Raw genomic sequence first — 23,774 nt, 5'->3', positions numbered from 1 at the left:
TTTTACATAAATGACGCAAAGCTACATTAGTCTCCCTCTACTTAGTTCCTCAGAAAATCTTTTATTTTCAGCGTAAAAATTTAATTCACATGTGAATCAGTAACTTTAGAAACTGTGTAAGTCCAGAAAGGCAAAATGTTCAGGAGATGAAAATAACCGAATGCAGGTCAGAAAATAAGAAAATCAGCTTTCCTATTTGTATGAGGACAAGGAATGGTGTCTCTCAACACTGCAATTTGCCATAATCCATAATTAGTAGTTTCAAAATAGCAATAAAGCATTAGAGTTGTAGGGCTTAAGTTGTTTCTCAAATTAATGTCACACTGTAAGGTTTCAAGCATATACTATTATAATTTTTAATACTACAACAAACACAAGCATCAGAAACATTAAATACATGTATGTTAACAAAACATGATAGATCTGTAAACAAAATGTGGTAGATCAGTAACTTAAACTAGCACATAAGTTAAATTTACATAGTATCTTCATAGTATCATCACTTTTTGCTTCATTAAGGGGTATATTCTCATAGGCTATGTTGGGTGGAAGGCTGACTGGATCATTAATTCTATGTCCTGTGGCTCTCAGGTTGAATGTGTGTTGCACCAAACCATTGGTGAATTCTGATGTCAAAACTGTACACATTAACTTGCTGAAGTATGTGAAAGGCGTGAAATTTGATATGTGGAACTGGTTCTTCTGGTGTCATAGAAGACTGATACTTTCTTGTTGAAGTGAGGCCACCAGTCTCTGAAATTTCTGATATCACCCAAATCTGCCAGTGTAAGGATTATTTAAGTTTCGAACTTGATTGTGTTATTAGTTCACACACCTGTTTTGGATGATAAATTCTGTCATGCTCAATCTCTTTATTACCCCAAAATCATAGTCATCTGGCAGTAAAAATGACTCCTTATGGAAAAAACTGCCCAATAATCTTAAAACATCTGGTTTCTGTAAGTGCTAGGAGAGCTTGCACAATTGTGTGGTTCCTGTATTGACCCCCTCATCCAAGATCAGAAAAAAGACGGAGTTCTGTAATGTCACTGGACAGATTGTTATTGATGTTCTATAGTGTGTAATGAAAGGCACTACCTAATTTGGCTCTTTTCTCTTGGGATTCAGTACAGATGTAGAAGTGGTCAGTTTCATTCTTCATGTTGTGAATTTAAAATACACAAAGCGCCAATTGATGTAAGTAAAATAACCCCTGTACTGGAATAACTGGCAGATGTATATTTTGCATGTAGTCAGAGGTCAGCACACAGATCATCCCTTTCTTTACACAGCTGTGTTTGCAGAGAATTGTAGAACTGTTTGTTCTTATCCTATGTACCCCAATCCACCCTTGGATACTTTTTTGGCCACATTATCAAGGAATGGTGATTTTAGCTTCATCTCAAGTGGCTCACAGATGCAACAGCTATCCACTTGTGACTGCCCAAATTTTAGATAAAAATGTTCTTTAAAACATTCTGTGTAGTATTGATAAATTACTTTAATGTCTGCATATTTAACTTTGAAAAGATCAAACATGAGTTTCACAGTCTTCTGCCCCAGTAATGCGACACTTTCCCACAGTTATGACACTGTTTTGTAGGGAATGCTTCAATATGATTGTGGATATGCACTTTTATGTCAGCAGACTTCACATTTGCAGTAATGTTTTCTCTAAGTTGGTTTCTTGGAGATTTACCAGAAAGCAATAATTCCCTCATACAGTGAACTCTTCCATCACAATTTACACCATGTAGACCAATAAAAGCCTTCTGCTGAATTTCCTTTCTTGATTCATTGATGATAATATGATACGTGAAGCTAAAGCTATGCTTTATTAAACTGTTTTCTTTCCTAGGACTTTTCCTCTGCCCAAGCTGACACTCTATGAGTATTAACCCTTGCAAATAGAGGTCTTGCTACGCCATGCGTTTCAAACTGTTAAATATCTCTAAAATCTGTTTTTCTTGTACCTGTTTTAATCATGAAAGCACCTTTCTTACAGCTGCATCTGTAAGCAGTTTGTTGTTCTGGATCAATTTTATCAATACTGTCTTTATATTGCTTTCCCTCTACACGACACCATTTATTATTTCACTTCTGTAAGAATCTGCTTTTCTAGAACCTTTACACCATTCCCTCTTGTTTTCACCATCTATAATTTATGAAACAATAACACAGAGAATAATACTATTAAAACTGCCTGTATTTGTGACCCAAGCAAGTCAACTGTTTGTAACAAATGAGGAGTGCACTGCATGTGAATGGTGATACCAACATTAAGTATAGGAGAAGAAGTAGCAGTAGCAGTAGAAATAACAGTAGTCCTAGACTTATGTATTTTATAAAATTACCAGATTTATCACACTCTGCTGTGATGCGGGAAAACTCTGGACTAATGTACTTTCTATGCAGAATAATAAAACTTAGTTCAGAAAAGTAGATAATAAGAAAACCGGACTTTTGGGGAAAATTAAATTGTCTTATATAGTTTCTAAGATTATTGATTCATATGTTCTCAGCTACGCAGTCTTTCTCATTCAATTTTTTGAATGCTATCAATTACCAGTGCAAAACCAAACATTCACTTGCATGTGTGATTTCAAGATGGAAAGATGTTGTAACTGTACAGAATTCACCACCCATTACTACACCATTGATGGTGCCTGATCTCAGTTCAAATCCAGGAACATTTCTTCTGAATACACATGAAGCTGAATCATTAAAAGTAATCGATGTCAGTCTTCGGAAAAGGGACCTCTTGTCATTATGGGGAAATAACATTGGTTCGACAAGAGGTCCCTTTTCTAAATATCGCAGCTATACATGCAGTACTTCACAAAATAGCATCTCTTAAATTTTAGAAGCATTTTAAGGAGCTCAGAGTAATTTCGTATAAAAGAAAACCGTTTTGTGATTTCAATAATGCCAAACAACACACGTGGTCTTATTTTTGCGAATGCCTACAGATGTTACCAATGTATAGTTGGTAGTCCTTAAAGAACAGCTGACGTTACAAATTCGTGTTTACAGTTTGCTCAGTTTAAAGTATGCAATGTGTGAAGATAGAAATGTGAAAGCACTAAACAATATTGGTGTTGGTGGTGATTTATGTGATGAAGATTATGAAGTATGTCAAGATTATTTTTCTGAAAGAATGTCAAGTAGTGACGAATCAAGTGATGAGGAACTGGAACCTCAAGGTGATGAGTCAGTTAACCTATCTGATATTTCTTTATTACAAGACATTCTGAAGTTAAATGAAGCCTTAATTGTGATCAAGTTGTAGATGAGAATGATGGTGCTGAAGACTTTGACCTGGTTGTAACTGATGACTGCATAAATTTAATTGACTCTTTTGATGCTGACAGAGACCATGCTCCCGTTTCAGAGTTTTTAAAAGCGGGTTGTGGGTGCTAAGAAGAATGTTGCAATTACTATTCGGTTGATGAATATTTGGAAATGTGTTGTGAATGTGCTGAGATTGATCATTATGAGAACAATGTCAACACATTAGATCAAGTAATTTTAGGCCAATTGCGATGTGTAACTTCAGATTCTTCTTTGACAGCTCATAAACGTAAGGTACAAACTGAGAGGAAACAACCACGAAGTAAATACTTAGTAAAAGGTTGGCATGTTTGTAAAAACACTTACATGTTTTCCAACAATATTAAAATTAAAAGACTAAAGTGCCTAACAAAAATGTATAATGATACTTCTTTTTCTGATTCAGAGTTTGTTGTAAGGTTTTTACACAATTACGCAGAACAACATGCCATAATTTTACCAGGCAGAAATAGCACTCAATATACTGCAAATTTCAAACATCTACCTTCAAGTGATAATAAAGCCAAAATTTTTGAAACTTACATGGCTTCCTTTACAAATGATATGACCGTAAAACTAGTATCAAGTAGAGTGTTTTGTAATATTTTGAAGGAGATATGCCCAGAAATAGTTGTCATGGAGCCCAAATAAGATCTTTGTGCATTTTGCCAAAGGTATTTCACTTCAGGAACTGCAATGGCTTCAGTGCCTGAAGAAACTAAAATGGAAACTATTGAAAAAATGAGGTCCCATCTACAACTTGTTGCAAAAGAAAGAGAGTTTTATAAGGGAACTATCAAAAAGACAAAGGAAAATTTTGAAGATGGTGATAAAAGTTGTGTACACTACAGTTTTGACATGGCTCAGCAAGTTCACATACCCAGTAACCTGTTGCAGCCTGGACCTATTTATTTCTTGGTACCTTTCAGAATAGGAATATTTGGGGTTATGTGTGAGACTATGAACAAACAAGTAAACTATCTACTCCCAGAAAGTGTAGGAACAACAAAGGGATCCAATATTGTTGTCAGTCTTTTCCACAACTACTTGGAAAACTACAGTCATGGAGAAGACACAATGTTCATTCATGCTGACAATGGTATAGGTCAGAACAAGAACAATATCTTATTAGGATATCTTGCTTGGAGAACCAGTAATAACAAAAATAAGAGAATTATTTTGTCATTCATGCCAGTAGGTCACATGAAATTTGCATGTAACTGGGCATTTGGACTTTTAAAGAAAAGATTTAGGGTCACCTATATCTCTTCCATACAAGAATTTGCCTACTGCATCTACACCTACAACACATGTTAACTCAGCTGTTGCTGTTGGAAATGAAATAGGTGAAGTCGCTGTGAATACATATGACTGGCTAAATTTCTTGAAGGATAGTAATGCTAACAAAGTACCTCATATAACTAACTATATATGCTTTCAGTTCAAGGTTAGCTACAAAGGTAGAGTACATTGCAAATTGGACAGTGATGGAAATGAATTTGTGTACCGCCTCTTCTCCAATGACAATGGACCCACTGGGTTTCCTGCTGCAGTAATTCTTCCAGGGATGACAAGACAACTAAAAGAGTACCTTTTTAAAAGCATCAGGATCTATTGCAAAGAGAACTACAAAGACATTCTGTGTCCTGAAGTAGGCTCAGAATGTGAACCATAAACGCAAGGCAGCGACAGTGAAGATCCTGAAGAAGAACCTGACCAAAATATGGGATCTCAGTAATCTATTTTGGAAGATTTGTAAATTCCAATTTCTTGTGGTTCTAGTCCCATTAATTGCTCCAGAAACAGAATTTGATCCAAAAGATGCCATAACATAGTGTAAAAATATAAATATTATGCCAAAAAAATAAGCACAGGGCTTACTATATTTTTCTCAACAAAGGCCAATTTATTTGGTTTCAAATGTATTTACACTCTGATGTGATATAGGTCTGAAGGAGTAATCCACTTATCGTGAAGTGTTAATTTAAAAAACTCCAAACCACTTGACAAAGGGCATTTTAAGTGTAATATATATTCAGAATTTGTTTCTTAAATATGCAAAGTTAAGCAATGATAATAAAGTGAAACTTTAAAAGCCCATATCTCAAAACACCTCTTTTATGTCATAAATATTCAACTTGCCATAACTTCCTCAAATTCAGAGATAGAAATATTTTTTTTTTTACAGGTTCATCTGAATTTAATGCTGAATGTAAAAACTACAAAAACTCAAATTTCTAAATTTTCGACAAGATGTCCCTTTTCGCTTTCCGCCTCACAAATATTGACTCGGGGGGATGTTTACAGAATGAAATATTGACTCTGCAATGGAGTGTGTGATGTATGAAACTTTCTGGCAGATTAAAACTGTGTACTGGGCCAAGAGCTTCTGTGGAGCTTGGAAGGCAATAGATGAGGTACTGGCAGAAGCAAAGCTGCAGGGATGGGTCATGAGTCATGCTTAGGTAAGTCAAGTCAATAGAGCCCTTGCCTGCGAAAGGCAAAGAGCCTCATTTCAAGTCTCAGTCTGGCACACAATTTTTATTAGCCAGGAAGTTTCATACGCTATGCTGTTCATAGTAGCTTACCCAAATTCATATTTCCTTATTCGTTATTAGACCTAATCTTGCATTACTCCTATTTCATTTTATAATAGCAGGAAACTGAATGGGAAGGTACGGTTGTGCAGTGACTTCAAATCAACTGTGAATGCGTTGTCCATAATTGATACATACAGAATCCTGGGGAAAAAGACATAGTGGCAAAATTAGGTAGAAGAAAATAATATTCATGTATTGACTTGAAAGATGCTTCTTTTCAATTATAACCTGCTAAAGAAATCCGGAAAGTAATAGCCATTAAAACATCATTTGGCTTCTATAAATATAAAATATTACCTTTTGGAATGAATTCTGCCCCAGTGTTGTACGGAAGATACCTTGAAAAATTAATCAGGAAGATTCTGGGAGCAACAGATTACACAGTTGATATAGATGCATCAGGAAGTAGAAAACTTAGAGAAAGTGTTCAAAATACTGTTGAGTTAATAAGGAAAAATGTTCCTTGTCTCAAGAAAATAGAGAGCATCTAGGGCAAGTACTATCTGGAGAAGGTATACATCATACCACAAAACACTAGAAAGCCATTGCAAAGCTTTCAGAACTGAAAAACATTAAACAGTTGCAATCAGTTTTACATCATAATGGTATTACAGAAAATTTATTCCTGTGGCCACAACTACAGCCAATTGTTATGCAACCTGCTATGAAAAAGAGAAAAATGGAACTGGACAAACAACTGTCAAATGGTTTTTCATAAACTGAAATGTGCTCTATTAGATTCTAAATGCTTAGTAACACATATCCCTGAGAAATGCTTAATAGTTGCAGCTAACACTTCAAATTTAGGAACTGTAGCAGTTTTGCCACAGAGTGGGAAATTCAGATAATGCCTTTGCTTTCATAGCAAAGACTTCGAATTCAGACACTGGTTACTCTCAGGTAGAATCAAAAGGTCTAGACTTCATATTTGCTATAAAGAAATTCCGTAATTATTTGTATGGCAGCAAATTTTTGTTACAAAGTTTCAGTAACAATAATCAATCCTGCAGAGCAGTTCTCAGTAAAAATTCAAAAGAAATGGGTATTGTTACTACACTAGACTTTTGCTAATCCGGCCATTCCTGGTACATATGGGTGCCGGATTAGCGGAAGTACCAGATTATTGAGTGTCTGAAATTTATTTTATTCATTTATTTTGTATTTTATTTATTTTAAAAACATAGGGGATACAGTGTACTGTACTTAATTAAATTAAAGGATACAATTTTGAAACATAGAAGATATACTTTATTAAATTCAAAATACATTAATTTTCAAAGAAAACTTAGTCCTTGAGTCTATATTGTACATAATTACACAGTCGTATCACTCACTATGAAATATGTCCCTAATTTTTCTGTCGCAATGATGATGTGCAACAGTCGAATGCTTTAACACGCAACCACTTTACAAGCATTACATCGGTACTGCATGTATCTGATTGTTGCATAATGTACTCCAGGAAGACCTTGGCAGCTTCAGCAGCAGCATAGTGAGAAATCTTCAAGCTCTCTCCTCCTGTGTCCTCTTCATCACTTTCATCATTACTTTCTTGCATGCTTTTGATTATTTCTTCATCTGATAAAGTTTGGTCTGTATCACAGTTTTCCTCATTCAGCCATCATCAATTTCTTCTCCTCCTGGAAGGCTGTGGAACATGTCAGTGTACAAAGTAATTGATAATTCTGAATTGACTGGCTCATCGCTGTCATTCACTACTGGATCCAACTCGGTATCAATGAATGGCCACAATTTTCTCCAGCTCTTCACTATGGTAGCGCTCTCTACTTTATCTCATGCTTCGGCTGCTTCGAAAACATCATCACATATGTTAATTGCTTTCCATGCCTTCAGCATAGTCTTGATAGAGTCATTTTCACTTTCGTTCAGAAAGGAGACAAGAAGTGAATGTCGATAATGATGTTTAATTGATTCTAAAATTCCCTGGTCCATGGGCTGAATTAGGGGTATCACAATGGGTGGGAGAAAGAGTGCTTGTATACCATTGGACTATAGAGAAACAGCTGAAGGATGATTGGGAGCATTGTCAATTATAAGGATAGCTTTCAGTGGAAGCTTTTTCTTCTTTAGCTCTTTTCTCACTGCTGGTACAAACGTGTCACGGAACCACCGAGAGTATTTGTCTGTCCATCCACGCTTTCTTCTCAGTCAAATACTGCACTGGTACAGTATTTATGTTAGTGTGTTGAAAACAATTTGGATGTTGGGATTTTCCAATCACCATAAGCTGTAGTTTATGACTCCCATTTGCATTACAACACACCATTAATATTACGTGCTGTTTCTGTTACTTGTAACCACGAGCTCCCTTCTCGTTCTTGACAGCTAATGTTTTGAAGGAAGCATCTTGTAAAAGAGTCGTGTTTCATCCACATTATACAAGGCACCAGCAGTTAAATCTTCTTTCTCTATTATCTTCTGTATCTTGCTTACAAACTCATCAGCATCCTTATCATTAGCTGAGTGACTTTCCCCGGTGATTGTCAGCTGCTGAATGCTGTGTCGTTTTTTCCAGTTTGATAGCCAACCTTTGCAGGTTGCTCACTGCAAACACGTTACTACTGCCAAGTTGTTCATTAAATGCAGCTGGTTTTTGCTTCACAATTGGGCCAATGACTGGGATTCCTTTACTGTGTTGTTGTATGAACCATCTATAAACAGCTACGTCCACTTCTTCCTTCTCACTCTTTGGCTTAACCTTTCATTTTCCCAACTCACAATCAATTTGTGTTGAGTACTATCGAATAACATCTTCTTTCTTTTTGATGTCATAAATAGTTGCTCATCCAACACTGAACTCAGCAGCAATGGCTTTCTGCGAAAAACCTCTATTTAACTTATCTAAAATTTTGAGTTTTTGCTTGAGGTCCAGTGTAACATGTTTACTTTTAGAAGACATGATTCAGAACTGTAAAGGTAGCTACAGTTTCAAGTACAGTATATAAAGCATTGTTTAACTAAGCATTGTTGCACACGATAATTCATTGTGCACCTGTTTTTGGATGTGTGCCATATTACTGAGAGGTCGGACTACTGAGGGCTGGATTAGCGAGAGTCTAATGTATTGGCATACATTTATAAAACAGAACATCATGCTTCCTCAATGCAATGAAGGTATGTTATCACATCTACCAGCTGGCAGTGATGAGATATTTTATGCTTTACCAGATTTATTTCAGATTGGCGCCCAATCAAATAAGGTGGTAACAGGGCCACAAATAGGCATAATTAAGTAACATTGGAGGCAGTATGAAAAAATAAATTAACCAGTGAAAGTAAAACACTTTATGGAAACTAAGTGGCCATTGTTGAAGACACACATTGAACAGACTTAGTTCAATGAGTATGAGGAGGATTTGCTGTTGACAACGCGACATTAAATAGATTCTTTACATTTCATTTTGTACTACCATTTGTGGAATCTACAATACACATCAAGAGGAATCATATTCCTTCACTCGGTAGAAGGAAATGTGCGATTAGCCAGTCCGGAAGCACTGAAATCAGAAATATTATTAGTCCCCCTTAAACATCCCAACAACCACCACCACCAGAAATATTAAGACTAACACAAATGGCGCTGGGAAATTTCCCCTACCAAGAAAATGGCAAGACAACATGTCCACTGGAAAGGTTTACAGAAGGGCATAGAAAACATATTGCAAAAATGTACGCTATGCAGGAAATATCAAGCTGCCTCGCCCAAGTCATATTTTCAATGGCCCAAGTCACAAAATCCCTGGAGTAGAATCCACTTGTACTATCAAGGACAATTTGAAGGAGAATACTGGCTCATACTACTAGACACCTGAACTAGTTTCCCTTAAACCATACAAATGGGAAACATAGATGCATCAAAAACAGTTCCAATACTGAAGAAGTTATTTTCAGATGGTTTACTAGTAGTCACTGTAACTGACAAAGGCACACAGTTTACCACTAGAGAATTTTAAGAGTTTTGTATGGAAAACAGAAGAATACAGCATCTTTGTAGTGCACCATTCCACACTAAATAAAATGATGTAGGTGAATGTTTCATTGGGACTTTTAAAACACAAATGAGAAAACTAAGCTGCAAGTACAATAAAGAAGACACACTAGTGATGCTTCTAAAATACTGCTGAAGCACACCCTATAAAGAAAAGTTCTCAGCCAAGATGATCCTTGGAAGGAAGATGAGAACAGGACCTCAAAAACAAAATGTAACTGCTGCAAGAGACAATGAAATTAGGAAAACGAAATTCAATATTGACAATAAAACAATACATTCAGAGGGGCACAAAGTGGAAAAACTATGATAACCAGAGGCAGTAGTGTGTCAGCTGGTGAAAATGATGTACTTGGATGAAGGTGGTGATACTAGCCACAAGCACGCAGACCAGCTACGCCTCTGACATGATAATCATTCCAGATGTTACAACCCTTTTTCAGTTTCAGAAGTGCACAATGAGAAAACAGTGGAAGGGTTTGTGGAACAGCAGCCATCAACCAACACTGACATCTGCAGGGCATATACGTGGACAAGGGGAAAAAATCCCAGATTTTTCTCAGATTTCCTGGTTAAAAATACACTTTTTCTGGGTGAAAATACATATTTTTCAAGGTGAAAATACACTTTCTTCATGTTAACTGACAGTATACTTTAACCTCGGAACTGTAAAACTTATCAATCCTTTGAATGGTAAAGATTTTATACACCGGAAGAGAACTTTCCAGCACTTTAGGAAATGAAACCCAGTAACATGTAATGTGTTTTGGAAAAATCTTTGATGTGCAGCAGCATGTACACTGAATACTTTTGTATTCCAAAAGCATAAATACAAATTCCACCAAACACAGCATGTCAGTTTTGGAAACACTGAAGATGAGATTGCAATGCATTTCAGTCAGCCAACCACAGCTCACTTTACATTATCTTGCCAGCAAATGACAACAGATATTCAGAGCTTAGGATGTGATGTAGTCAGCCAATAGCAACATCACTGTTAAGTAGCTTGAACACACAAATAGGAAAAGTTCATACACATATACTACAGCTACAAGAAAAGCTGAGGGTTCAAATATAATGTTGGCCATTTTTAGCGTATGTTACCCCTTTAAGATATATCAAACACAAATGTGCTGGTAACATTTGAAATAATAACATCAACGGCTGGTCTACTGGGCCCAAAATTTTTCTAGGTGGCGGGTACTCAAAGTGTTAAGGTTTGAATTAGTGTCAAATGCTCTAATTTAACAAATTCATTGCACAGTCTCACACAAAACATAATTCATCTTGCGTAAAAGGAAATCTACTTTGAAAGTAACACTTTGCAAACCACCATTTGCAAATTTTCCTGCAACCTGTAAGAAACAGGTTTGTTTGGGCAGTTGCCAGAGAGCGCCAGAAGACAGGTGTCGCGGCACATTCACTGCTTTGATGATGTTGGATACCTGTGCTTGGTGGTTGGTGGTTGCTCTCTCATACACCTTTCGCTGCATTTCTGTTTGGGATTTCGTATGTTGTTGGCATCACATGACCATATTAAGCAGTGTTATGTAGCATTTCCAATGAAGTTTACATCCACACAGCACTGCAAAAAGCTAATAAGAAAGAATAAAAATTTCTTGCGAAATCAAAAAAAGTTGTTTGTATAGACCAGAAGTAAGAACAATAAGCTTTTCATGACTTTTTCAAACTGTGTAATAATTAACAAGGTTACTTGTGAAACCTAGAAACTGTATAACTGGCAGTTTATATTCTACTCCATGAGTAATTATAAAGCCTTGTGGAGAGTTATAATGATAAAACACAGTGTGCTGTCAGTCTATTAATTTACTGAAAAATGGCATTCTATATATTTAAGATGTAAACACTCAAACAAAGAAATAACCTCAAGCATAGTGGAGGTAACAGACAAGTGTTGGAACATGTGTAGTGATCGAGAAATATTGTTTCATGGAAGGCAGATATGTAAAATTCTGCTAAAACTTTTAAGTGTAGTTTTCAAGAAGCCAGTTCTCTTTGCGTACCATTACTATATTACCTCGTGTATGGTTCTTTATAATGGCATAATGCCACACGTGCCACAAGATGAAAATGTGAACTTGAAATTTAGCGAACAGTTGAAACAAGCCAATAGTTTGGAATGAAAAACATTGTTTCAAATAAATTGACTGCCTCTGCAGAGAAGATTAATAAAAGCCAAATTTCTTTAGCAAACTGACAAAAATAACTTTATTGTTCTTCAAAGTGATAAATGCTTGATTGTCAATAATGTAGAAATAAAACAAAATCAGAAAACGGGAACTAATAACATATTTTAGTTTTTCACAATTATATGAATGTATTTTAATTAATTTGATCACTCACAGCCACAGAAATCCATTTTGTTTTCATTTGACATGAGAGCTGTAAACAAAGAGAGAACAGCAAAATCACGAAATGTAAATGACGGTCACATGGAGACTACACCTCACTACAACTCAGACTGCTCTGTGCATGAGAAAATGTGGCAGCTTGGGCGCATCAGAAAAACTTTTCCATGTAGTATCTGGCTGCTTGCAGCTAGTGCTTATACATCTAAGAGCCACACTTCATACAGCTTGAAGTGAGAGAATATGCTCTTCATACAAGACTTCACCTCTGCGCATGCTCATGAGCCTGCTGGAAACTGCTCAAATGAACCTAATTAAACTTTTGTGATGCCACATTCACTGAAAGCAGTTATGAAGTACTGCATAGTGTTCATCCTAAAGTCTCTGCCACCGTTTGGTGTTGGCAGACACTTGTGTACAGTGTGTTTTGTTGTTGTAAATGGCACTTCTTTTCTCTCTCTCCCTCTCTCTCTCTTTTTTTGCCGCCCCCCAACTCAAGTTTTATGTCGGTGTTTTTCTCTCATTTATGTTTTATTACTTTATTGTTTATTGCTGCAGTATTATACTACAGTAGTGGGCTAACGTAAAATTATTTTTAGAGTGTCAGTTCTAATCATCAAAGTTACAAAAATTTAACTCAAAACTAAAACAATGAAAAATTTGTGGAATTCTAAAAAATTCCTGGGTTTTTCCCAGTTTTCTGCCAGATGAAAAAATTCCCAGATTTTTTGTGGGTTTCCCAGGGTGTATAACCCCTGATCCAGCAGCAACCAGATCCCATAGATTTTAAGCCCTGCAGATGCAGAATGGAGATGGATCAAATCCACTCATAGCAGTAGCCTGTATATTGGCCTGCTTTTTAAGAGTACATAGTAAGTCAGTTATTAGTGAGTAATTACAGGCAAGGTAGTGCCAGTACAACAGTAAAACAAACCAAGATTCCGGGTGTTCAGAGGGATTCTCCGTCTCGCAATGCAGGATGCGCAGGGCAGCCAGTTGACCAGGCAGAGCGAAACCGCTAGTAATTTGCAGGTGCTACAACAGAGGTCATCAATATAATGGGAAACATGTTGCATGTAAGCAATCATGTGGAACAAGTAGTGCACAGTTTCACATCAGGGCACAAACCAGTAGGATATAAGCCATATGCCGTGACTTCATAAGCAGTTCCAGTTCCAGTTCCATCGAGCACAGTAGTTCCATATTAGCTCAGCTGCTGTGAAGCACCGATGCTGATGAAGAGTCCGACGTGAAATCAGCAGCCCAGAAACAATGCAAGATATTGCCATGGAGTAGTGTCTACTTCGAGATGAAGATAGTTATATTCACAGATTTGGACTTAGTCTCTAAATGGGGCACTGACATAGGCTATGACTATTTATATAACAATCGCATGAGAACTGAGTATTTGTATTATGGAATAAAACAGTGTTTTGGATACACACTATGTAATCAAAAGTATCCAGACACCCTCAAAACCATGCATTTTTCATGTTGGGTACGTTGTGCTGCCATCTACTGCCAGGCACTCCATATCAGCGCCCTCAGTAGTCATTAGACATCATGAGAGAGCAGAATGGGGCGCTCTGCACAACTCACGGACGTCGAATGTGGACAGGATATTGGGTGTCACTAGTGTCATATGTCTGTACGCGATATTTCCACACTACTAAACATACCTAGGTCCACTGTTTCCAATGTGATAGTGAAGTGGAAACGTGAAGGGACACATGCAGCACAAAAGTGTACAGGCTGACCTCATCTGTTGACTGACAGAGACCACCGACAGTTGAAGCGGTTCGTAATGTGTAATAGGCAGAAATCTACTCAGACCATCACACAGGAATTCCAAACTGCATCACGATCCACTGCAAGTACTATGACAGTTCGGTGGGAGGTGAGAAAACTTGGATTTCATGGTCTTGTGGCTGTTCATAAGCCACACATCACACCCTTAAATGCCACACGATGCCTAGCTTGGTGTAAGCAGCGTAAACATTGGACAATTGAACAGTGAAACAGGACAACACAACACCCAGTTCCTGAGCGGAGAAAATCTCCGACAAAGCCGGGAATTGAATCCGGGCCCTTAGGATTGGCATTCTGTTGTGCTGATAACTCAGCTACCGGGGGCGGACATGGGATGTAATGAAATGATCGTATGGCATTGCTGCCCAGGAGGCCCCAAATGGGGAAGTTCAGGCGCCAATTGCAAGTCTTATTGCAGTCGACGCCACATTGGGTGACTCGCATGCTGGTGATGAGGCTGAAATGATGATGAGGACAACACAACACCCAGTCCATGAATGGAGAAAATCTCCAACCCAGCCAGGAATCGAACCAGGGCCTGCTGCATGGGAGGCAAGCACATTACCATCCAGCTATGCAGGCAGACTCCAGTATGGGATAACAACAATGTTATCAAAAGGATAGACTGCTACTCACCATATATAAGTGACACTGAGTCACAGAGAGACACGACAAAAAGACTGTTATACATTTAAGATCTCGGCAAAAGGGCCTTATTTTAGGGTAGGAAACACACACATGTTAACACAAGCACAACTCTCTCTCCCTCTCCCTCTCTCTCTCTCTCTCTCTCTCTCTCTCTCTCTAATAAACACACACACACACCAACTACCACACCACAGTAGTCACAGACAGCCTTTTGGCAAAAAGCTTAAATGTATCATCATAGCATTATTTTTCTGTTGTTAAACCATCAATACATCCTGTACGCCAGCTTTTGACATGTTACATGTACACCTTTCTTCAAGAAACCACAGGACCAGGGATTGATTAGTGATTTTAAGAAAGAGAGTAATAAGTATACTAATAAGATAATTTGTTGTACATAACAATATGTTTATCATAAGTGCAAATATTTTTCTTGTTCATTGTGTGTACTGATATGTATTTAACATTTATGAATTTGAAGCAATTCATGAAATAAATGGGCCTGATAGCTACAGAACACGAATTAAAGGTTAGTGTTCAAAACTGCATGCTCACCTATAAGTGCAGGGTGACCCCAGTTTTGCAAAAGATTTATTTCAATGATTGATCCACTAAGACATACATCCATTCCACTGACGTCAAAGATAGTTTCTGCAGGCGGTAAAAGCTGCTGGGCACACGTGAATGGTCGTTCTTCCTAGTAGAGAGAATTATAAAGAAAAATAATAATTCATTCATTCAATCATTTACACACTGTGTTCCACTAATTGCATCATAAAGGAGAGCTATCAGGGATGAACGAGTAAATTATACATGAACTGGCAGAATCAGCGATTGCAAGCACTTCAGTAAACTATGCTAACAAACTATTATGACCAGTGCCAATCTACTTGCACTGATAATTATGTGAATTGTTTCTAGGTTTCATTACTGACACCCAAAAAGTAGAAACTTTGGAAAAGCCATAGTTCTTACTTTTACACTACTTAGCTATTTTTGTTTCAGCTGATATTTCATATTACGCATTTATGTAACTTTACACAGAATACTATTAACTGTCTATATACAAGTAAAATTAAGACCTGTTCAATATGAGTTAGTTTCAGGTTCTATGGATCATTTGCATGATAAGTCATAATTATGTGGAATGAGTCATTTTATATCCAAACCACAAATTATTTTGTAAATGTGACTGTGACTACATACTCATCATTTACAAGGCTGCTTAACCCCCCCTCCCTCTTTAAACACTACAATAATAGAAATTCTTTCACAGAATAGGAGTTGTTAAAGAGATGTTTTTGTAGTTTGCTTTCAAATTTTACTTTGCTGTCTGTCAGACATTTCATATCATTGGGTAAGTCATCAAAAATTTTTGTTGCAGCTTTGTGCACCCCCCCTTTTGTGCCAAAGACAACATTAATGTGGTGTATTTTTTTCTTCTGGTATTGTAATTATGTACAGTCAACAAAACAAAACTGTTCCACGTACCTTCGGTTGTGTACAGCTCACGTCGGTGTAGATGCAACACACACTGGCAATCATGGCAGTGCCACATGTAACACGCTTTTAGCAGTGTATTTGTTCCCTTCGTATTGCAATGATTTTACCTACACGCATTTCTGGTTTTCAGTTACTGTGTATAATTACTGCTTATTGTTTTATATATACACTATAGCACTTACTTTTATCTGTTTGAAATGCCAAAATGTTCCTGCCTGGAATATACAAATAAGAGCAGAGCTGTAAAGTTATACAGTAGCAGCATGGCAGCATTTGAGGATCTGTGTATCTATGGAGGTTATTAAGGTTGTGTCCCCTTGTTAGTGTTTTTTTATTTTTATTTTTTTACATTGTATTGTTTGTTTATTGTGAAGTGTTGGCAGAAGAGCCAACACCGTGTTGCTATAGGAGGCCGAAATACACGCGTTTAAGCTCACACAGGCTGGCGTGACGTCTGGAACAGTTACGGGAATTTTTAGTAGCAAATAAAGTACGTAGTTGATGTTATACTTAACTTTAATCCATAATTGGTGTACATCGCTCTTGTTTATATATGTTTTATAATCACAATATCAAATGCTATGGCGTCTTGCCAGCTCGTAGCAAATGACGTAGCTGAAGGCTATGCTAACTATCGTCTCGGCAAATGAGAGCGTAATTTGTCAGTGTAGCATTGCTAGCAAAGTCTGCTGTACAACTGGGGCGAGTGCTAGTAAGTCTCTCTAGACCTGCCGTGTGGTGGCGCTCGGTCTGCAATCACTGACAGTGGCGACACACGGGTCTGACGTATACTAACGGACCGCGGCCGATTTAAAGGCTACCACCTAGCAAGTGTGGTGTCTGGCGGTGACACCACATATGTGTTCCATGCATAACATGAATACAGGTGAAGTACACTGAACATAACCCAGTGCACCACAAATGAGTGTATTATAAATTGTCATTTACAGCTTGTAGGCCACCTGAGATAGCATCATGGTATTTGTCCAATTTGATGGTTTCAGTGCATTGTCCCAATGAAGTGAGCCTGGTCACACGAGCTGAATCATTCAGGAACAGTTTTTGCAACAGGCTGACGTCGATCTCATTGACTGGCCTGTTCGAGTGCCAGACTTCAATCACATTGAAAATTTGTAGGCCAAATGAAACTTCACACAAGCTTACACTGGCTGACACCAGATCTCGGATTTAGTGTTGGAAAGACAGCAGAGTTTCCAGAGGCTCACCACCTCCATGCCTCATCAGATGAGACATGTAAGATGCTAATGTTGGATGGACCTCAGATTGGTAGTTATACAAAAGCTATCCAGGAAGTAACAGACGATTTGGGGGGAAAAAATAATAATAACAACATTCTGGAAAAACTAAATTTTTTACATGCATTTTAAAGGTACACTCTACGCTACTTTTCTACATAAATGCCATTCAAATTGAGGCAGTTATCATACCGAGGCACAAGTTTTTCAATACCATCTCTGTAGAAACCTACCGCCTGCAATTGCAAATACTGGTTTATATTAGCATGCAGTTCAGCATCACTCTCTAAGTGTTGTGTAGCAATAACCTGCCTTCACTGCTGGGAAGAAGAGGTAGTCACTCAGCACAAAATCTAGGCTGTACAGTGGGTGGTCAAGCACCTCCCATCCAAAACCCATAGGATCCCTTGGGTATGACTGGCAATTTGTGGATATACATTGTCATGAAAAAACAAAACTTTTGTACTAAGCTTTCCAAGATATTTGTTTTGTATTACCAACCTTAAATTTGTCAGTGTTTGACAGTACCTCTCTGATTTGATTGTTTGCCATGTTCAAGGAAACCAATGAGAATCACTCCTTTAAAATCCCAAAACACAATAGCAATGATCTTCCTTGCTGACAGCATTTGCAAACATTTCCTCAGTTTATTGGGAGAATTTATGTGTCCTCCTTCCACTAACTGCCTTTTTGTTTCTTGTAATCTTCGAGGAAGGCCAGTGCTGCAGCCAGTCTCTGTTCTTTGTGGTCATCCATTGATTTTGGGAATGCACTTAGCACAAAATTTGGGGTACCGTATTTACTCGAATCTAAGCCGCACTATTTTTCCGGTTTTTGTAATCCAAAAAACCGCCTGCGGCTTAGAATCGAGTGCTAAGTAAGCAGAAGTTCTGTAAAATGTTGGTAGGTGCCGCCACAAGTAACTTCTGCCGTCGAATATATGTAGCGCTACACAGGCATGCTTTGCAGGCACAAAGATAAATACTGACGCCAAAACCTCTGCGTCAGTAAATAAATTAAAAAGAAAAAGGTGGAAGACGAGCTTTTTTCTCCGCCCCGAGTTTCGACCACTGCATTTTCATACATTATCCAACGAAGTAAATACAAATTCCATATTGTTCATCTTCGAATGTAGCAACCTTTCAATGTACTACAAAAATCCGACTGGCAAGACTGTTTGGGATGTTTGTCAATACGGCCAACTCTACGTTCTGAATTTTTTCCTACCTGTGACAAGAGATGGTTGCTAATAGGAACTTTTACGAATTGTGAATCACATGCAATATTATCTTCATCATAAGAATAATACGAATATAAACATTTTGCCATGTATTCTTTTGTGTTTGCTGCTACTTCATTTAAATCCTGTCTGCCTAATAAACTACGAAACTAGAGTGAGACAACAGCAATCGCGGAAGAATGTACATATCATGCCATGTTTATATTAGTATTATTCTTACACCAATTAGAGATGCAGTCAGAAATGAAGCACGACAACTGACTAGATTTTTAAATCTAAGATGACTCTAATTTCTGTGCAGAAGGTAATGCACTAAAGAGGCATCTGCAAAGATATTCAAACGGAGAAAAATTTTCGCTAAACTCTCCTTCAAAACATCTTCTATCACACGCAGTCTATTATTTGGTTCTTGTTGATCATTATCAAAGAAAGCAGCAGAGTAAGTAACAACAAATTGCAGTCTCTTGCCTTTGTTTCGCTTATGAGACGATTTTATTTATTTATTTATTTTTCAATTGGAAGCGGCGGTAGCGCGTACAAAAGCAAGCCATGCCGCGAGCGGTGACAGGTCGTAAACACTCATTATCAGAATGCGAAAAACAATGCGTGACACAGTACAATAATGCATTTTCAGCTTAGAGTGACGTAAACACCTATAACAAAGTAACGGCTCTTATCAGATCAAAGAAAAATAAGCAATCAATTCAACCCAGACGAAGCACATGAAAAAGGAAGGGTACCCGTATAAATACGGACGGAGTGCCTGACGCATGGCAATGGCTACCTGGTAAAGCTTAACTGCTAAGCTTACGACTCGAACCAAACTACTGTAGCTGTATCATCATTCATTCGACCTAAATTGTGTCTCATACTACAATGGACCAATTTTGTTTCAATTTGGAGGTGCGACCTAAAACTTTTCTCTCCCCTCGAATTTCGAATCTCAAATTTCCGGTGCGGCTTAAATTTGGGAAAAATTTTTTTCCTTGATTTCGAGTATCATTTTTCAGGTGCGGCTTAGATTCGAGTGCGGCTTAGATTCGAGTAAATACGGTAACCAAGCTTCTCTGCCACAATTTCACACACCAAATTCTGTGAAATTTGGGGAAAATATTGAAGTTCTGTAATCATGAAACAATGATTTTTCACAATTTTTGGTGTTCCTTCTGATCACCAGTTTACCAGTCACAAGACTAGACCTACCACTGCAGTCCCCATTGTGAACATTGGTATGGCCATTTTTAAAATTAATGCACCATTGTCTCCTTCAACTTTCATATTATTCCTTTTCTGTACACAGGTCACGACAAATTTCAATTGGTTTGAAGTTTGCCAACAAAAACCTAATCACAGAACACACCTCACAAGTGGCAGGATTTTCTATTGTAGTGCACATTTTAACATGTCACAGAAAGCATGCAGCAGAAATACAGACCACATGCTACAATTGCTGGATGCGTACTTAGTTTAGGAATGTTACGACACCAAGACAGTGGCTGTAGCCTCGCCAACCGCTGCGACAGACCAAAAGATCTGTTACTTTCTAGACAGCTCTCATATTACAACATTTGATACAACTGTAGGTTTGTTAATTGGAAATCTACATGGAATCATTGCACTTTATGTTTTATTTATTGAATTCATTCTATTTAAGAATAAATGTAAAATTGAAGAAAAACGCAAACAAGTCAATTTGAATAGAGATAGTGTCGTAATACAAGATAATCAGAGAAAACACTTAATATTAACTAATATAAGAATAGGTAAACTCTAAAGCAGTAATTTTCTCTTCCTTACTATCTGTCCAAGGTTCCCTGCATTTGTTCTGCAAAAGAAGTGCAAGCAAGCCATACAAAAGCTCTTTTTCAAGTTAATGTTCTTTTGAAGCCCAAGTATAGCATTACATATGCTGTGCCCATTTCTCTATGTTAGTCTACACAGAAATGACCACTTCAGGATATGCATTCACTGTTTTCTTCTTCTTCTTCCCCTTCAGACTCCACATCTGCAGCATTGTTCTCAATTAAATTTGTATCGGACTCCAAGTGACTGCCATATTTTTCTCTTTTTATTTTTCACGAACAACACTTTCCCTACTCTCTTGTGTGATTCACTACAGTTTTCATATCTATGAACTATTTCAAAAGATCTCTTTATGGAGACGATGTTAGCTACTTAACAGATTCAGAGCATGTTGATTTTGCTACATCATATGGCTCTTGATGTAGCTTGCTGATTCTGGGAACTGTCCAGGTATCAACTGGATCCAAACACACTCTGTTGTTTGCATCTTGTATTTCAAACTCCTGGAGTATCGTTAAATAATTGTCTCTGGGTATACACTTGTTACACTGGAAGAGTCCCATTCCCCAGTGATCGTTTATAAGATTTTCCATAGTTACTGTTCTCAAGTAGGTGCCTCCAAATAACCTCATAATGTAATATAAGGTTGCTATTTGACAGGGGTTATTTACCCACCAGGTCACTATTTCCTGGGGGTAATGCATTTTAAATTGACAAATGAATTTTATGCAGGGAATGGGGTGATGTTTAAACTGTTTTCACGTGCTTTTGCTGTTACACAAATGTGATATGATGTCCAACAAGTATCAGTAAAGACAGGATCATCAACAGATGGCTTCACAATGTTCACAAAATTGTCAGACCACTTAGTGAAAACATGAATCTGAATCCAACTATTGTGGTGGCAAGATGAAGTTACCCTAATATGAGACAGACTCCAGCTACTTGGGTGTCAATAAAGTTACCCTAATATGAGATATTGTGTCCTAATATGTGAGCTGGCCTCACTCACAGGTTGCAAGCAGAGCTCAGAATTTGAAACATCGTACCCAGTGTCAGCTGGGGTCCTTTGGTTTGGAACCGAGAAGAGGGTCTCAACCAGAGATCCCGTTGATTTTGTGATGGACATGGCTGCAGATTTCTGGACCTGTGTTATGGGATGGAGAGTTGTAGGACTCCCCTTGATAGGTCAGGTGTGCATTATGCAAAGGAAGCAGCTACTTGGGTGGCGGAGCACTTCCACACGTGTGCATGTGATTTTCTTAGGCTAGGTGGTTGTTGAATTCCTCTGATGAATCTTCGGCAGCCAATGCGCGGAGAGAAAAATCAGGACATGTAGGAAGTAGACACACTTCAACCGCCAAAATTTTAACAATAAATTGCTGAAGTATCCATAACAAAGTTCCTGAACTTACTGCGCTCTGGGAAAGTTGTCACAATCAAATTATTCTCAGACTCAAGAGCTTGCTGAAACCCAAGAAATATTTAGCAAGAAATGGAACATATATTGAAAAAACAGATTAGGTGCTATAGGAGAGGGAACATTCATTGCTGTCAACAAAAAGATTGTGTCTGTCGAAGTCAAAACTGAGTCTGACTGTGAAATTATTTGGACACATTCCTCTGTAACAGTGTCATATTATTCGAGGAAATTCTATGCTCTGTAGTGAAAAATACCCAGAAATGCCCATGCAGTATTAGTTGGAGGAGACTTTGATCTATCAAGTATAAACTGAGAAGCTATAGATTCACTGCAAGTGGTACGGACAGACAGTCTTGTGAAGTACTTCTGAACATATTTTCTGAAAACCGCATTGAACAACTAATTAGACAACCCACACACAATGGAAAATTTTGGAACTTGTAGCCATGAACAGGCCTGACCTTATCAACTGTGTCAGTATACAAGCAGGGATTAAGAATTGTGACATCATCACAGAGACAACGGTTACTACAGTTAACTAATCCGTCAAGAAGGCTAGGATAGTATTCATGCTAGAAAAAGCAGACCAGCACTTGTTAGAATCCCACTCACACAATGAATGATCATCATTTAGCTCCAATATGATGGACATAGAGGAATTATGGGCAAAATTTAAATTGATTGTAAACCATGCTCCGGAGACATTTGTCCCAAGTGGATTAAGAATGGAAAAGACTCTCTGTCTCTTAATAATCAAATTTGGAAAATGCTGAGGGAATAGAGACTGTTGCACTCTTGATTCAAAAAAGAATGCACAAATGTTTACAGGCAAAAGTTAGTAGAAATTCGTGTGTCTGTAAGATCAATGTATGAAGTATACAACAACTTCCATTATCATCCTTTGGCAATAGATCTTGCTGAGAATCTGAGAAAATTGAGGACATACCTCAAATCACTAAACAGGTTGAAGACTTCTATCCAGTCACTCACCGATCAGTCTGGAGTAACAACAGAAGACAGGAAAGGAAAGCTGAAGTTTTAAATTTCAAGTTTAAAAATTGTTCATGCAGAAGGACTGTACAAACATACTATTGTTTGATTGTTTTATAGACTCCTTTATAAAGGATATTCAAATAAGCATCAGTGGCATAGATGAACAGAACTGCATAATTACAGAACAATATTCTTAACATCAGTTTACTTCACAATTCTTGAACACATGGTGAGTCTGAATACAATAAATTTCTTTGAGACAGAAAAGCTTCTGTTTGCAAATCAGCATTGGTTTAGAAAGCACCATTCATGTGAAACTCAACTTGGCCTCTTCTCACATGATACCCTATGAACCATGAATGGAGGACAACAGATAGATTCCATATTCCTAGGTTTCTGGAAAGCGTTTAACATAGTGCCCCACTTCAGATTGTTGATGAATATGTGAGTGGCTCAAATACTATTTAAGTAATAGAACCAAGTACATTGTCCTTGACAATGAGTGTTCATCAGAGACAAGGTAACAGTCACGAGTGCACCAGGAAAGTGTGATAGGGCCACTCTTATTCCCTGTGTAAGTGGAAAATCTGATGGACAGGGTGAGCAGAAATTGACGACAGTTTGCTGATGAGGCTCTGGTGTACAAGGAGGTATCATTGTTCAGTGACTGAAGAATGATACAATTTGATTTAGACACAATTTCTAGTTGGTGTGATGAATGGCACTTTCTTCTCAGTGTAGAAAAATGTAAATTAATTAGGATGAGTAGGAGAAATGTTCAAATACAGCAT

General features: G+C 37.7%; 1 protein-coding gene across 1 annotated transcript in view; it reads right to left on the bottom strand.

The window, feature by feature from the left end:
* Positions 1–23,774, bottom strand: part of LOC124622145 (katanin-interacting protein-like) — a 363,928-nt gene that overhangs the window by 145,403 nt on the left and 194,751 nt on the right. Inside the window, exon 8 of the mRNA XM_047147778.1 lies at positions 15,321–15,462. Coding sequence (XP_047003734.1) covers positions 15,321–15,462 — 142 coding nt within the window. The remainder of the gene's footprint in view (positions 1–15,320; positions 15,463–23,774) is intronic.

Source organism: Schistocerca americana, chromosome 7 (assembly GCF_021461395.2).
Source record: "Schistocerca americana isolate TAMUIC-IGC-003095 chromosome 7, iqSchAmer2.1, whole genome shotgun sequence".
NCBI lineage: Eukaryota > Metazoa > Arthropoda > Insecta > Orthoptera > Acrididae > Schistocerca > Schistocerca americana.
Note: the sequence above shows the minus strand (reverse complement) of the source record. Positions and strands in the feature narration are given on the sequence as shown.